We start from the raw sequence: 13,207 nt of genomic DNA on the forward strand, positions 1-13,207 counted from the left end.
TGTTGCGGGTTGCACCAACAGGTTGATGTTCCATGTCAAAAATTTCACCAAATCCACAATATATCATTTGATTTTAGTGCTTGGAGTCCCATTTCTTTGATTATTCTTTTGATAACAAGTTGTTCTTGCTCGTTAAAATCTTATTTCGACCTTTTAATTTTTCTTTTATCCAAATAACTAGTTTGATTGTGAACCAAATTATGAAATTAAGAAAGTATGAAAAGTCAAGTGCATTTAGGGGAAAAATAGCGAAAAATTACAATTGATGAAATTTCAAATGCTTTCCTTCTCTTATTTACGTTTATTTATTTTTACAGTGGGTTTATATCATCAGTAAATCTTTACTTTCACAAATAATTGCTGTACCATACATACATACATACATACATACATACATACACACACACACACACACACACACACACACACCCACACCCACACCCACACCCACACCCACACACCCACACCCACCCACCCACCCACCCACCCACACACACACAACATACATACATAACAAAATCAGAATCAGAAGAAGAAGAAGAAGAAGAAGAAGAAGAAGAAGAAGAAGAAGAAGAAGAAGAAGAAGAAGAAGAAGAAGAAGAAGAAGAAGAATCCAACAGAGACAGAGCGAGAATGGCGTGGAACGTTCTGGTTCATAACAGCGTTGTGCAGCTCCAAGATCCCGGCCCCCCTCCTTCTTTCCTACGGTCTCAGCCGCCAGGTTCACTCCGAGATGCCCCTCAAATTTTCTTTATTTCTCAAATGCCCAAGCTTTTGTTACTTCTCTGAACGGGTTTTGGGTTTCCTTTGACACATCATGAACGTAAGAGAAAATAACGTCAGATTCGTAGGAACTTAGTTCAACATTCTTTGCGTTTTTCTAGACATAGGTATCTAAATGTCTCTGTGATATTTTTTGTATGTTTCAATCACGGAGTTCGGAAATGTTTTCTTTACTAATCAGCAGAGTTCCCTCTTCATGCGTTAAATTGACAGGAGTGTAAAGAGAATTACTGCACAATATTGAGAGGAATTCAAGAGAATATACCACAAAATCCTATAGAGGAGTAGGAGACGTGCCACAAATGTATAGGACTGTCTTAACGCTTGCTTAGATTGATAAATATGAATTCTTGATGGATTCCATTGTGCTGAACAGTAATGTTAAAGACAATGACAAACCTGGTTCTATCAGTTTCTCATGTACTTTCATTCTTTTTATCTTTAGAGGATATATATTTCGTGGTTATTCTGACACCATAGCTGGTGATGTTTTGCTTCATGTTTCCTGAATGCAGCAATAAATTTTGTCATATATTTTTGGAAAAAAAATAAAAAAAATAAAATTTGTCATATGAAATGCAGTACCCATACCCATACTCTAGGATACTGGTATAATTAAGCGATGCTCTTATAAACCTGATGGTGCACAAAGGCATTAGATCGAATCATCGTGGAGATCATGGAAATTGATCCTCTTGCTTGCTACCATGATCCATGATGAGCAACTAATCTTTTGAATAATCTATTACACCATTTAAAAGCCTTGACAAACCCTTTTGTGGTTCTACTTAGGTATTGGCCGGGTTTGGTTTCTTGGCCTTGAAGCAAAATGATACCAAACCAAACCATTTATACATGACAAAAACCAAATCAAACTATTCAAGAAAAAGGTGAAACCAAAGAGTTTAAAGAAAAGTTGAGACCAAACTGAACCATATAATCACATCTAAGCCAAACCATTTAAGTCAAGTTAATTAAACCATTAAACAAAAAAGATACCATTGAATTAAAAAACAATTTAAGTTTAAATAATTAGATCATTAAAAAAACCATTAATTAAACTGTCAAACTATTAGGGAAACAAAAAACCAGTAGACCATTTACCTGAGCCACTCAAACTGAAAACTGATAAACCATTAAACTTATAAACAGATAAACCCCAGTTTTGGAACCAAACCAAATTGAAACCAAACCAAATTGAACCAAACTATTTAGTGATATTTGAAACAAAATGAAACTGTTTAATTATATTCAAACCAATAAACCGTTAAGCCATGGCTTAATGGTTTGGTCTGGTTGAGACGATAAACCATTTAGCCAAATCAGGGCCTGTAGCTAATTCTACTCTAAGCATTACCTCGTCTGCATTCCTTAGAGGATGGGCTACTATGTCCCCTTTCCTGGGTATAAAAGCTCGCGAATAAATATGGAATATTAGAAAGAGTGGACATCCTTGTTTTAACTGAGTTCATTAATATTTCCTCATGGTGCAGGTGTCTATACAACAACAAGAACTACAAACAACACATCTTGTTTACTTCTGTGGGAAAGACATGTTGAACGATTGGCTCAGTCAATTAGATTGATGTCAGAAACAGTTCCTGACATGTTTCCACGGAACCAGATTAAGATTCCTCAGTTTGACAAATATCTGAAATCTATAATAGAGCCTTCTTTGAGCAAAGGATTGCAAAGAGCATTTGAAATAAGAACCTCCATGGATGAATTGACAGTAATGACATTCATTACGGGTTTGACAACAGATCTTGCAACCAATACACGCAATGACGTAAGGTCTTTGCGCAAATTTGACTTTGTGAATGATGAATTGGGCCTATATCATTATTACTTCATGTTTGATTTGTGTGCGCCCGTGTTGTTAAAGGTCATTTGAATCCTTGATATCATACAAATGATTCTGAACTTTTAGTTTAAAGGAGTTGTTTGAAGAACTCTTTTGTGGATTGTGCATAGGGTTTATAGAAATAGATCCATGCATATCAAAGTATTTCTTTATACACAGATCAAAATTATCTTGCAATAATAAATCTGCATAGAACTGATGCTATAGTGGTGTGAAGGAATCCATTCTATGCTTGTGAACTATTCCGAGTATGATGCCAAATCATACTATGAACAATGTACATGAACCACTTGAGCGTGCTGCTTAAAGTTGTTTACTTTTTGAGTGTTTTTCTCTAAGAATTATCCTGATATTAGCGAAACAAAAATTGGTCTTCTCTGACAACTAGTGAAGGTCGATAGTATCTTGGCATATATGCTAGCATGGACTTTGGGAAGAAAAGCATCTGGAAAACATGGCTAATGAGAAGAGGGTAAATGTGCATGTAGAACTAGTGAAAACAGTATCATTTTATATTTTTAATATGAATGACCAGAAGAGATTTTGCATGTCTGTTTTTGTCATTTCCAATATTTCTGTTCTTTAAACTATTTCATTGTGCTTATAGAGGTACTGCATATATGTTGCAGGAATATGGAGGGTTTGAGGTTTATGTGCATGTCTCTAGATGTAAATCCGTGTGTCCAGAAACTGTTGGTCACTTGGCTATCATGGGTCCTGGACGAATGGTTCCGAATGTGAAACATTCAGAATGGGTAAAGTAAGTAAAAAAAACAACTATGTTCTTTTGAAAGCCAATTTACTTGATTGGGTGTGTAGCTTTTGAGTGTATGATATCAATATATTCTTCAGGACTCGTAAGGTACTTGAGATGTTACAACCAAAAGATGCTACGGAGACTCTCTTATCGAATGATGGCGATTCTGTTCTAGAGGGCTTGACCACAAACTTCTTTGTAGTACTTCCAAGTGTACGCAATTTTTGGGCTATATACCAATTCATATTGTACCTATTTCATTTCATTTCTTTGTGTATGTGTATCCAATATCAATATTATTTGTTCTTAGTGAGAAACTCTCTCTGAACCGAGACTCTCGATTATTTCAGAAGGAAGACATTGTTACTGACAGAAAGGGCACAGTTAATGAGAAGACGTGGGAGAATATAATATTGCAGACAGCTCCTCTGGAAGGAGTTTTACCCGGGGTCATCCGAAAGCTCATTTTAGAGTAATTCACGTGGATCAAGATTTTGTCACTTTTGTATTCAGTAGATTTTCGACTTAGTCAAGAAAGAGTAATGTGCATGCATATTCTTTCATTCATTCATGTCATCTAAGGAGTGTTGATCAAATGTTCTGGGTACGATTCGTTTTTAGAATTTGTGAAGAGCAAGGAATCATGTATAAAGAAGCTGCGCCATCATGGAAAGATCGTTGCTCCTGGCTGGAAGCATTTACTTCGAGTAGGAATTAAGATTCTAAAGATAGAAATCTTCATTATTAAAAAAATTATTTCTTTAATGCGAGTTTATAATTCGATGAAACATACACATATACATATATTGGAACAGATGGTGTTCGCTTGATCCAACCAGTTGGTTCTATTCGATGTCCCATTCCTTGGAATTTAACAACAAACCCGCAGGATTGGAAGGATAAATCATGGGAATATCTGGAGTTTGAGGTATTTATATACAGTTTTCTTTCAATTATTCCATGATTTTGTCTTTTGTATCTTTTGTATGCGTGTATATAGTTTCTCCTATGGAGTAATTACATAGCTCATTTTTTTGCAAATGCTTTGGCATGTCTGGTGGCCTAATAATTAAGTCTTAATGAAAAAGCATTAAAAGACATAGGATCGAAAAGTAAATGACCCAAGTTAAGCCAGTACGTGGTTTTTTTTATTGGGGGTGTTTTCTTCATCTCTTCGGTAAAATTTCTCTTGCTTTTTTCACAGGCACCACCTGGGAACCTTACGCAGTTTCTCCAGGCATGTACCATACATTTCTATTTGTGAATGATGTTTTGAATAGAAATATATGAAGATGTGTATGTTGACCCTCTGTTTTATGTTTTCCGTTTTATTGTTATTTATCCAGGAACATATCCGAAAGAAAGAGAGGATCCATAGTGTTCTAGTTGAGTCCTTGTTTGGATCGTCGTAACCCAATTATTTTCCAATGTTCCTCTTCTTCACACAATGTGTAGACAAGGTTATAAAAGGACCTAAATTTTAGGTCATAGACTTGTATCTTAGTACAAAATATTTCTAATTAGATGGTCACTTGATCAGTCATTCCATTTCTTAAGCGCATGAACGTAAATGAGTTGTGGATCCTGGAATATAGGTATAAATTATATGTATACCTCATAAAATATACTTGCATATTTGCTGTCTTCAAGGGTTCAAGAAGGAAGTTGTATTTGATTATTTTGATTCTTTCTCCCTTTTCCCTTGAAATTTGCATTTCTGGATAATGACCTTGATATTTCCATTTACTATTGAAATTTGTCCCATGTATCCCATCAAATACTAAAATGGAGTCATTGATGGCACATCTTCTACAAGCTTGATCTACAGTGTGCATTGGTAGGGCCCCACAACTTACACCACATCACAACTTGATCTTGAAAAGAGGGATGATCGTTGGGTGATTGGCCATGTATGCAGTGGCATTTGCATCCTCTACCATCAATCATGTGTATGCCCTCGATGTGAAGAGGTGTCCAATAGTGAGATCAAAGCGGCCCTAGAGAGTCGTCGATAACGTGATTCTTTTGTCTTGCCCTAGGGGAAGTTGAAGTGTTGTCAATTACGGTTGATTTGGGCCATGTGCAGCCATGAGGGATGCAAGAGAAGTGGGTAGCCCTCACTTCAGTCCACAGGAGAACGATGAATGTAATGTGAAAAGATTAACCCTGTGGTATCCACCATGCGGCCTGTTTGGAGATGTCAGGGCATTGGTAGATGGCCTCACTAATCACGTTGATGAGGAGCATCACCGGAGTTAGAGTTCCTCACAGCTAAATTTGTAGCACTAGAGCAAGAGAATCAGCGACTTCTTGGGGACTTTGCAACAACTGAGTGTTGAGAAGCAACAACATGAGGCCTGAAAGCCCTCCATAAATGGAACCATAGATTTGTCTCCGTGTGAAACTTGATGCGGTACTCAAATTTGAGGAGTGAATGAGTGTCGAGAAGCATGCTTGGTTTGCCCTGCAATGTTCTAGTATAAGAGAACCATCAGCACTCTTGTCGAGTTTGCGATATTGGCTCCATTACCGTGGAATAAAGGCAGCATTTGGTGAGCTTCCTGTAACAAGAATGCACACATGTGCCTTTATTACGTAAGCTGATTTTCGACTATTATAATGATTGATTATGATTAGTAGTATTGATTCTTTCATTTTTGTGCCAGTCATTCATCGAGATGATGACGTTATAGTTTATCAATGAAGTCAGATTGACGAATCAGGGGATATATCTGTGATGTACTACTGCTGGCTTTCTTTCTTTCTTCGCCCTCTCTCCTGCCCTGATTTGAAGATATATGGATGGGGGATTGTGTATCGATCTATCTATATGGTTTCTAGTCACAAATTTATAGGTATTTCTCTTGAGGAATCCATGGCACTTCATTAGCTGACAACTTTAGACTTGTTTCTTCGCCATATTGACCTGTTCTCGCAACTTTATTTTGAATACTTTCAGTCTTTGGAGAAGTAGACTAGTATTTCCATTGAAGGAGACCTCTCCAAACATCGTAATAGCCATGAACGCTGTAGATCAATGCCTCAGAAATACGTTCTGTTGTTTTGTGTGAGTTCCAGTGTTCTTTTGTCTGTATCTGGCCGATAAACAGGGATTTGAATTTTGAACATTTGAAAGAAGCACAGATGATCCGAACAATACTGAATAACTATGAAATTTCCATAAAAAAATTTGGTCTACATAAAAAGTCTGAGAATAATAATCACTGGTCATCGTAAGAATCGATGGCAGTCTGAGAGTCTAAAAAAACACACTCCTTTGACTGGGCTATTACAATTACTGCAGAAATCAACATAATATAGATCATCCATCCTCAAGCTGGACATCTTCAGCGTTCTCATCTGTTACATACATCAAAATATAGTGCTGAACAGTATTTGGTTCCCATGAAAAAAGAAAGGCCATTTCCATTTATGCCGGACAAATCAAAATTTTCAGAAAGATCATTGGAAGCAGCTATGTGTGTGTGTGTGTGTGAAAGAAAAATTATCAGTGCTTGTTGTATTTTACATTCAAGGGCTTTATGTGTGATATTGTGTACATACACATAATACATTTGCACATAAATCATGTTTATCGTGGATTTGTACGAGTGAGCGTTTTTGGATAGGCGTAGGTTTGTGAAGTAGGGATTTTACTTGTGAATGGAATTTATTAGTAGAGGAAGGGTATTTTGGGGTATGGAATTTATTAGCAATTGACACGTTCGAACCTTTCGAGGGGCAATGAAGGAAAAATGTGAGCTATAATGCGAAAGTAAATTTTTTTGCACTAGGTGCCCTTGCTAAGATAAGTTTAGGTGCATGCTAAAAGGAAAGGAAGTTGGTGCACATTTAAAGATGCACCATTATTTTTGTTTGGCAGAGGAGCTCCAAAATGCTATAAAATGAGGAAGAGAGCTCATTTTCAAGAATGGGAAATTTGAGAGAGATGCCCAAGCTTGGTCATTGAATGGATTGTTGCAAGATATGGAATCACGAGGGCATGTAGGAGACCTACTACGACAAGAGGTCGCGTGGCCATCGATTGTAGACTCACAACACCAAAACTTGAGGATAATCTTCTCTCGACACTCTTATGGCCTCTTTACTTCTTGATCTTAATCACTCATACATTATGTAACAACGTGATCTTATTGTAAAAACAGTTATATCTCGATCCCAAGTTTTTAGGTGTTATTGTAAATGGTGTTGATTGTTAGCGCGTACAATTATATTGTTCATGGCTACAAATTCCTAGATTATATATCAAAACTCATGTAAAAACAAAGTTATAATTTTCACTCCCTTTGAATCGTCATTGATTAAGACTCATACCAGAAAATTTGATCACTTATTGTGAATCTACACACTAAATTTCCTCTATTTTAGCAAAATACATATTCTTGATCAACAAATCTAAGTGCTCATTTTGGCCCATAGACACATACACACAGATAGCTACATTGGGAAGATTGATCTTAAGCCTCCGGAGGAAGATGGGCACCAATATTTAGTAACAATTACGAGGATTCTAAAATCATCAACTTGATCACTAAACGTATCTTCCTTGGTTCAAGTCCCAGATGCTTCGGTGCATATTTGAAGCCCTTAACTTCGCAATAGTGTGTATAGGGGACGAAAGTGTTTGGAACTGATATATTAAGATTCTGATGAAATAAGTGTTGGCCTAACCAGTGTAAACAATAAATAACAAGGATGAGTTGAATCAATCCCAAGAGTTAGCTCAACTAGCAAACTGTTGGGATGATAAGTTGTATGTGTTATGATTTCCACTCAGACGGAAGTTACAAATAAGCTTAGACACGAACATAAATAAAACAAGTAGCACACAATTTATGTGGAAAACTCTGATTTCAAGGAAAAACCATGGGAACAAAAATTTCCACTATGAGATAAGATGAAATACAATCACAGAATGATAGAACCTGATTTGGTATGGTTGTACTTTGAAACCACAATTTCAGCTGAGTGCACCAAACCCTAACTCGTAGGTATCTATCTCTTTCGAAGCCTTCTTAGCTTCTTGATTTGTCTTTTTCTTTTCTTTCTATTACACTCTTCTTCCTTTGTTTCCTCTCATGCTCAGCTTTTGAGCTATGGCACTCACACAACCATTACTATGTTAGCTCTATACATATATATATATAAATATCGATACATATATATGAATACATATATGTATATATGTATATGTTTGTTCGAACTTCTATTTAGCCGAATCCCATTTCTGCTTTCTTACCGATTTCGACCATCCGACTCTCAAGTCAGCTTTCCGGCCAACTCCCCCACAAGGAGGGACAACCTTACATAACAAACTCCCCCTTCAGTCCTGTAGGGGGAGAGTAAACCAAACCAGTCTTTTGCCGGCACGCAACAAGTTTTTCCATAGACAAGACTTTAGTGAGCATGTCTGATCCATTTTCGTTAGTATGGATCTTCGCTAAGACACTCATTTTCTTCCACTCTCTCTCGCAACCAATGATACCTTCTTTGAATGTGGTTTGTACGAGAGTGCTAGGCAGCATTCTTAGCGAGATGAATAGCACTCTGATTATCACAGTGAAGTAGGAATGTTTCTTGTTTCATTCCTAGTTCACTTAGGAAATCTCTCATCCAAATCAATTCTTTTCCGGCTTCCACTGCAGCCATATACTCAGCCACTGTAGTCGACAACGCCACAACCTTTTGCAACCTTGATTGCCATGGCATAGCTCCCCCTGAATAAGTCATCACATACCCTGATGTGGATTGGCTGGAATCAACATCACCCGACATATCAGAATCTATGAAACCTTCAAGCATAGGTTTCCCGGAGCCATATCTAAGGCACACTCAAAGTACCTATGAGGTATTTGAGTATCCATTTTACTGCTGCCCAATGTTCCTTTCCAGGATTACTCATGTAGCGACTAACTGTCCCAACAACAAATGTAATGTCAAGCCTCGTGCAGACCATAACATACATTAGGCTCCCAACAGCAGAGGCATATGGCACCCTCCTCATCTCTGCCTTATCTTTCTCAGTTTTCGGACATTATCTTCAATTTAACTTACAGTTCACCGACAATGGAGATCCAACAGATTTTGCATTGTGCATGTTAAACCTTTGCAAAACTTTCGTCACATAATTCTCTTGTGACAGCCATAACATGTTTTTAGTCCTATCTCGAACTATATGCATTCCCATAATCTGTTTTGCTTGTCCTAAGTCTTTCATGGCAAAAGATTTGCTCAAAGCTTTATTCAAGCTTGCAATCTTTTAGCATTCTGTCCAACAACCAACATATCATCCACATACAACAAAAGAATCAGAAAGTCACCTTCATCATACCTTTTCACAAATACGCAATGATTGGCTTGTGTTTTGTGGAATCCATGTTCCAACATGAAGGACTCAAATTTCTTATACCATTGTCGTGGCGCTTACTTCAGCCCATGCAAGCTTTTCCTCAACCTACATACGAGGTTCTCTTTTCCTTTTACCTCAAAGCCCTCCGACTGTTGCATATAGATTTCCTCTTCCAACTCACCATGCAAGAATGTTGTTTTAACATCCAACTGTTCAATTTCCAAACTCATACTGGTAGCCATACTCAAAACAGTCTGGATGGAGGTCATCTTCACTACTGGAGCAAAAAATCTCATCAAAATCAACACCCTTTGTTTGTTGGAAACCTTTCACTACAATACGGGCCATATACCTAGGTGTACTTCCATCTTTTGCAGTCTTTAGTTTGTAGACCCATTTGTTTCTGAGTGCCTTCTTTCCATCAGGCAACTCCATCAGCTCATAGGTGTGGTTCTCATGCAAGGAATCTATTTCCTTGATTTACCATTTCTCCTTATATAGATCAGTCATGGCCTCTTCATAGCATTTTGGTTCCTCTTCATCATGCAAGAGAATATATTGACTGGCAGGATACCGAGAGGATGTCATGATATGGCAAGACTCGAACCCATGACCTTATGCTACATGGGTCGAGCTCTTGTCCATTAGACCATACATTGTAATACGTAGAATATTATTTTCATTTATGTTTTATTATAGAAAATTGATGTATATTCCAGATTTCTCTGGAACATTCTAGAAACTTCAGGAGTACTCCTGAGAATACTATAGAAGGAGGCACAAGGCATTATTTCGAACCAAATCGGTTCAACGCCAGTCTTAAGCCTCCTAGCTACTATTGTATACTCTCTTCACATAATATATATCATCATTCTCTCTCTCTCTCTCTCTCTCTCTCTCTCGCTCACTCTTTCCTTCTCTCAAGAGTTCTACATCTCTCTTAGTACTAATCCTCATCTTTTAGTACTAATTCCTTCTCTGTCTTAGTACTGATCATGACAGTTTGAACCAATTTCCCCTCTTTTGTCTCCCTCCCTTCATACTAATCTCTTATTCCTCTTTCCTCTCATCCCATGGCCACTGTTAGCGCTCAAGAATATCAATATGTTTTCTCGGAGTTGCAATGCTTGAAAGAGAAGTTCCTTGCTTTGGAACAAGAAAATCAACGGTTGTTGGGGGATCTTCAACAAATCTCCTTAGAAAAGCAACAAACGCAACAACAACATGGGGAACTTGCGTTACGCGTGCAACAACTCGAAGCAACCATCGTAGCGATGCAACCACAAAGACCTGGAACACAAGGGATTCATAAAGAACCCAAGATCGGCCTTCCCATGAAATTTGATGGAACACGATCACAGTTTAGAGGGTTCCTTAATCAGGTACGACTAGTTATTCAAATGCATCCTTCCCGATATCCCACTGATGCATCACGAGTGGGTTTAATAGGCACGTTGTTAAGTGGCTCAACGTTGGCATGGTTCACTCCTTTGTTAGAAAAAGAATCTCCATTACTAAACAATTTTGAAGAGTTTATAAGTGAGTTTAAAGCCTATTTTGGAGATACTGATAGCATAAGGACAACAATCAACAAAATCCGACGACTACGTCAAGGCGGTCGTCCAGCCTCCACATACGCTGTAGATTTTCGTCTACTCGCCTCCGATATCCCCTGGGATGATCAAGCGTTAATGGAGCAATTTTGTTATGTTCTACGTAACGATGTCAAAGATTTACTCTTGACCTTTCCCGAAGAACCAAATTCATTAACAGAAGCAATTAGTCGTGCAGTGAGATGCGACAATCGCCTCTTCGAACGGCGTTCGGAACGTCAATTCCAGATGCCAAGGGCAAGATCTGAGCCTACCTATGCCTCAGTGGTAGCGAAACCTTTTCCGAGGGAGTCATATAATGTGCCTCTAATAAGTACTCCAACTCTGATGGAAATTGACACTACACGTCGTCGTGGACCGCTATTGGAAGAAGAAAAGCAATGACGCCGAGCAAACCGACTATGTCTTTATTGGGTGGACCAGGGCATATTGCGGTAAATTTACCCCATAGGCCAAGAAGGCAGGTAAACCAAATAGTTGCTAGTTTTGATTGTACTAAACCTGAGTCTATTTCAGTAGGGATATCTGATAGTCCTAATAGTACTAATAGCCCAAATCTAGCGAACAAATTTGACGTCCTTAGTCAGTTAGAAGAAGAGTTAAACGACTAAGTCCAACCAAAATAGGAGCCATTTGGTTGGACAACCCTAGATCTGTGCAGCCCATTAGTGGTTCTATTCCCTCTAATCAAGTTAGCAATGTGTTCATAGCCCAAGTAATAGTTAGTACTAAAAGTACCCCTCCAGTACATGTCTTAGCACTTCTAGATTCCAGAGCTAATTCTTGCTTCATGGATAGGAACTTTGACCAAGCTCATCAGATATCAGTCAGAAAACTCTCATGTCCAACCTCTGTAGTAGTCATTGATGGTCGTCCCATTGCTGTCATGAACACATGACCATTATGGCGTCACTCGGACTTGAACCTCGAACCTTGTAATTCATACTTGAAAACCTCAACCATTAAGATAGCTTATTGTTATACGAAACAATAAAAGCTACTTCTTGTATTACATTGATTATTGTAAAAACTCTAGATTATTCTAGAATGTTCTAGAATGTCCTAGAGCATTCTAGGTCTAGAACATTCTAGAACATTCTAGAAATCTCTAAGCTATTCTATAGGAACCTATAAATAAGCGCATACATGTATTCTCAAATCAATTCAAATCAACACCAGTCTTTAGCTCTCATTACATATCTTGTATCCATTCTCTTTCTTTCTCTATCTTAAACATACATTCTTCTCTATCCTTCTTCCATCACTCTATCTTTTATCCTTGGTTCTGACAGTTTGATTCGAATTCTTTCTCTCTCTCTCTCTCTCTCTCTTATCCTCCTTTGTAACCATCCTGAAACCATGGCTGCCATTAACTCAGAAGAATATCTCACCCTTGTTGCAGAAATGGAGAACCTTAAATCCAAGTTCGCATCTCTTGAAGTAGAGAATCAACGTCTACTTGGGGATCTACAAAAGGTTACTATAGAGAAGCAACAACAACAAGAGGAGTTCACGCGACGAGTGCAACAGTTAGAGTCGACAATCGTCGTGTTACAACAACAAAGGGTTGAAGGTCAGGGACTTATCAAGGAGCCCAAAATTAGCCTCCTAGCTAAATTTGATGGGTCGAGGGCGCATTTCCGAGGTTTTTTGAATCAAGTACGGATGGTGATTCAAATGCATCCCACACGTTATCCAACAGATGCATCACGAGTCGGGCTAGTGGGCACTTTATTGACTGGCATAACATTGTCGTGGTTTGCTCCATTGCTAGAGACCAATTCTCCTCTACTGAATAATTTCGAGGAATTTATCAAGGA

At 38.1% G+C, this 13,207-nt stretch overlaps 1 protein-coding gene across 6 annotated transcripts; it reads left to right on the plus strand.

Annotated features, from left to right (window-relative positions):
* Nucleotides 1-510: 510 nt before the first annotated feature.
* Nucleotides 511-5,096, plus strand: LOC147857751 (D-aminoacid aminotransferase-like PLP-dependent enzymes superfamily protein). 6 transcript variants are annotated; one of them, XM_087327908.1, is made up of 9 exons: nucleotides 511-721; nucleotides 2,277-2,572; nucleotides 3,277-3,407; nucleotides 3,500-3,617; nucleotides 3,755-3,876; nucleotides 4,026-4,111; nucleotides 4,220-4,332; nucleotides 4,609-4,641; nucleotides 4,751-5,096. In XM_087327908.1, exons 1-9 carry the CDS (start codon nucleotides 634-636, stop codon nucleotides 4,814-4,816), a joined length of 1,053 nt encoding a protein of 350 aa, XP_087184034.1. In that variant the 5' UTR covers nucleotides 511-633; the 3' UTR covers nucleotides 4,817-5,096. The 6 variants fall into 6 exon arrangements, 3 of the variants coding, with proteins under 3 accessions (XP_087184034.1, XP_087184035.1, XP_087184036.1); XM_087327909.1 differs by having other exon boundaries at nucleotides 3,758-3,876; XR_015530536.1 differs by lacking the exons at nucleotides 4,609-4,641; nucleotides 4,751-5,096 and having other exon boundaries at nucleotides 3,755-3,943; nucleotides 4,220-4,236.
* Nucleotides 5,097-13,207: the final 8,111 nt, after the last annotated feature.

The sequence above is a fragment of the Azolla caroliniana genome, unplaced genomic scaffold (genome assembly GCF_043228905.1).
Source record: "Azolla caroliniana isolate FFs.n. ecotype wild unplaced genomic scaffold, voAzoCaro1.0.p SCAF_11, whole genome shotgun sequence".
Taxonomy (NCBI): Eukaryota; Viridiplantae; Streptophyta; class Polypodiopsida; order Salviniales; family Salviniaceae; genus Azolla; species Azolla caroliniana.

What these genes read in the sequence shown, in the direction of transcription:
- LOC147857751 (XM_087327908.1), top strand. Translation starts at nt 634, where the DNA reads ATGGCGTGGAACGTTCTGGTTCATAACAGCGTTGTGCAGCTCCAAGAT. An exon ending in AAACATTCAGAATGGGTAAA is followed by an intron (nt 3,408 to 3,499) that starts GTAAGTAAAAAA and finishes TATATTCTTCAG; the next exon opens with GACTCGTAAGGTACTTGAGA. An exon ending in ATCCGAAAGCTCATTTTAGA is followed by an intron (nt 3,877 to 4,025) that starts GTAATTCACGTG and finishes ATTCGTTTTTAG; the next exon opens with AATTTGTGAAGAGCAAGGAA.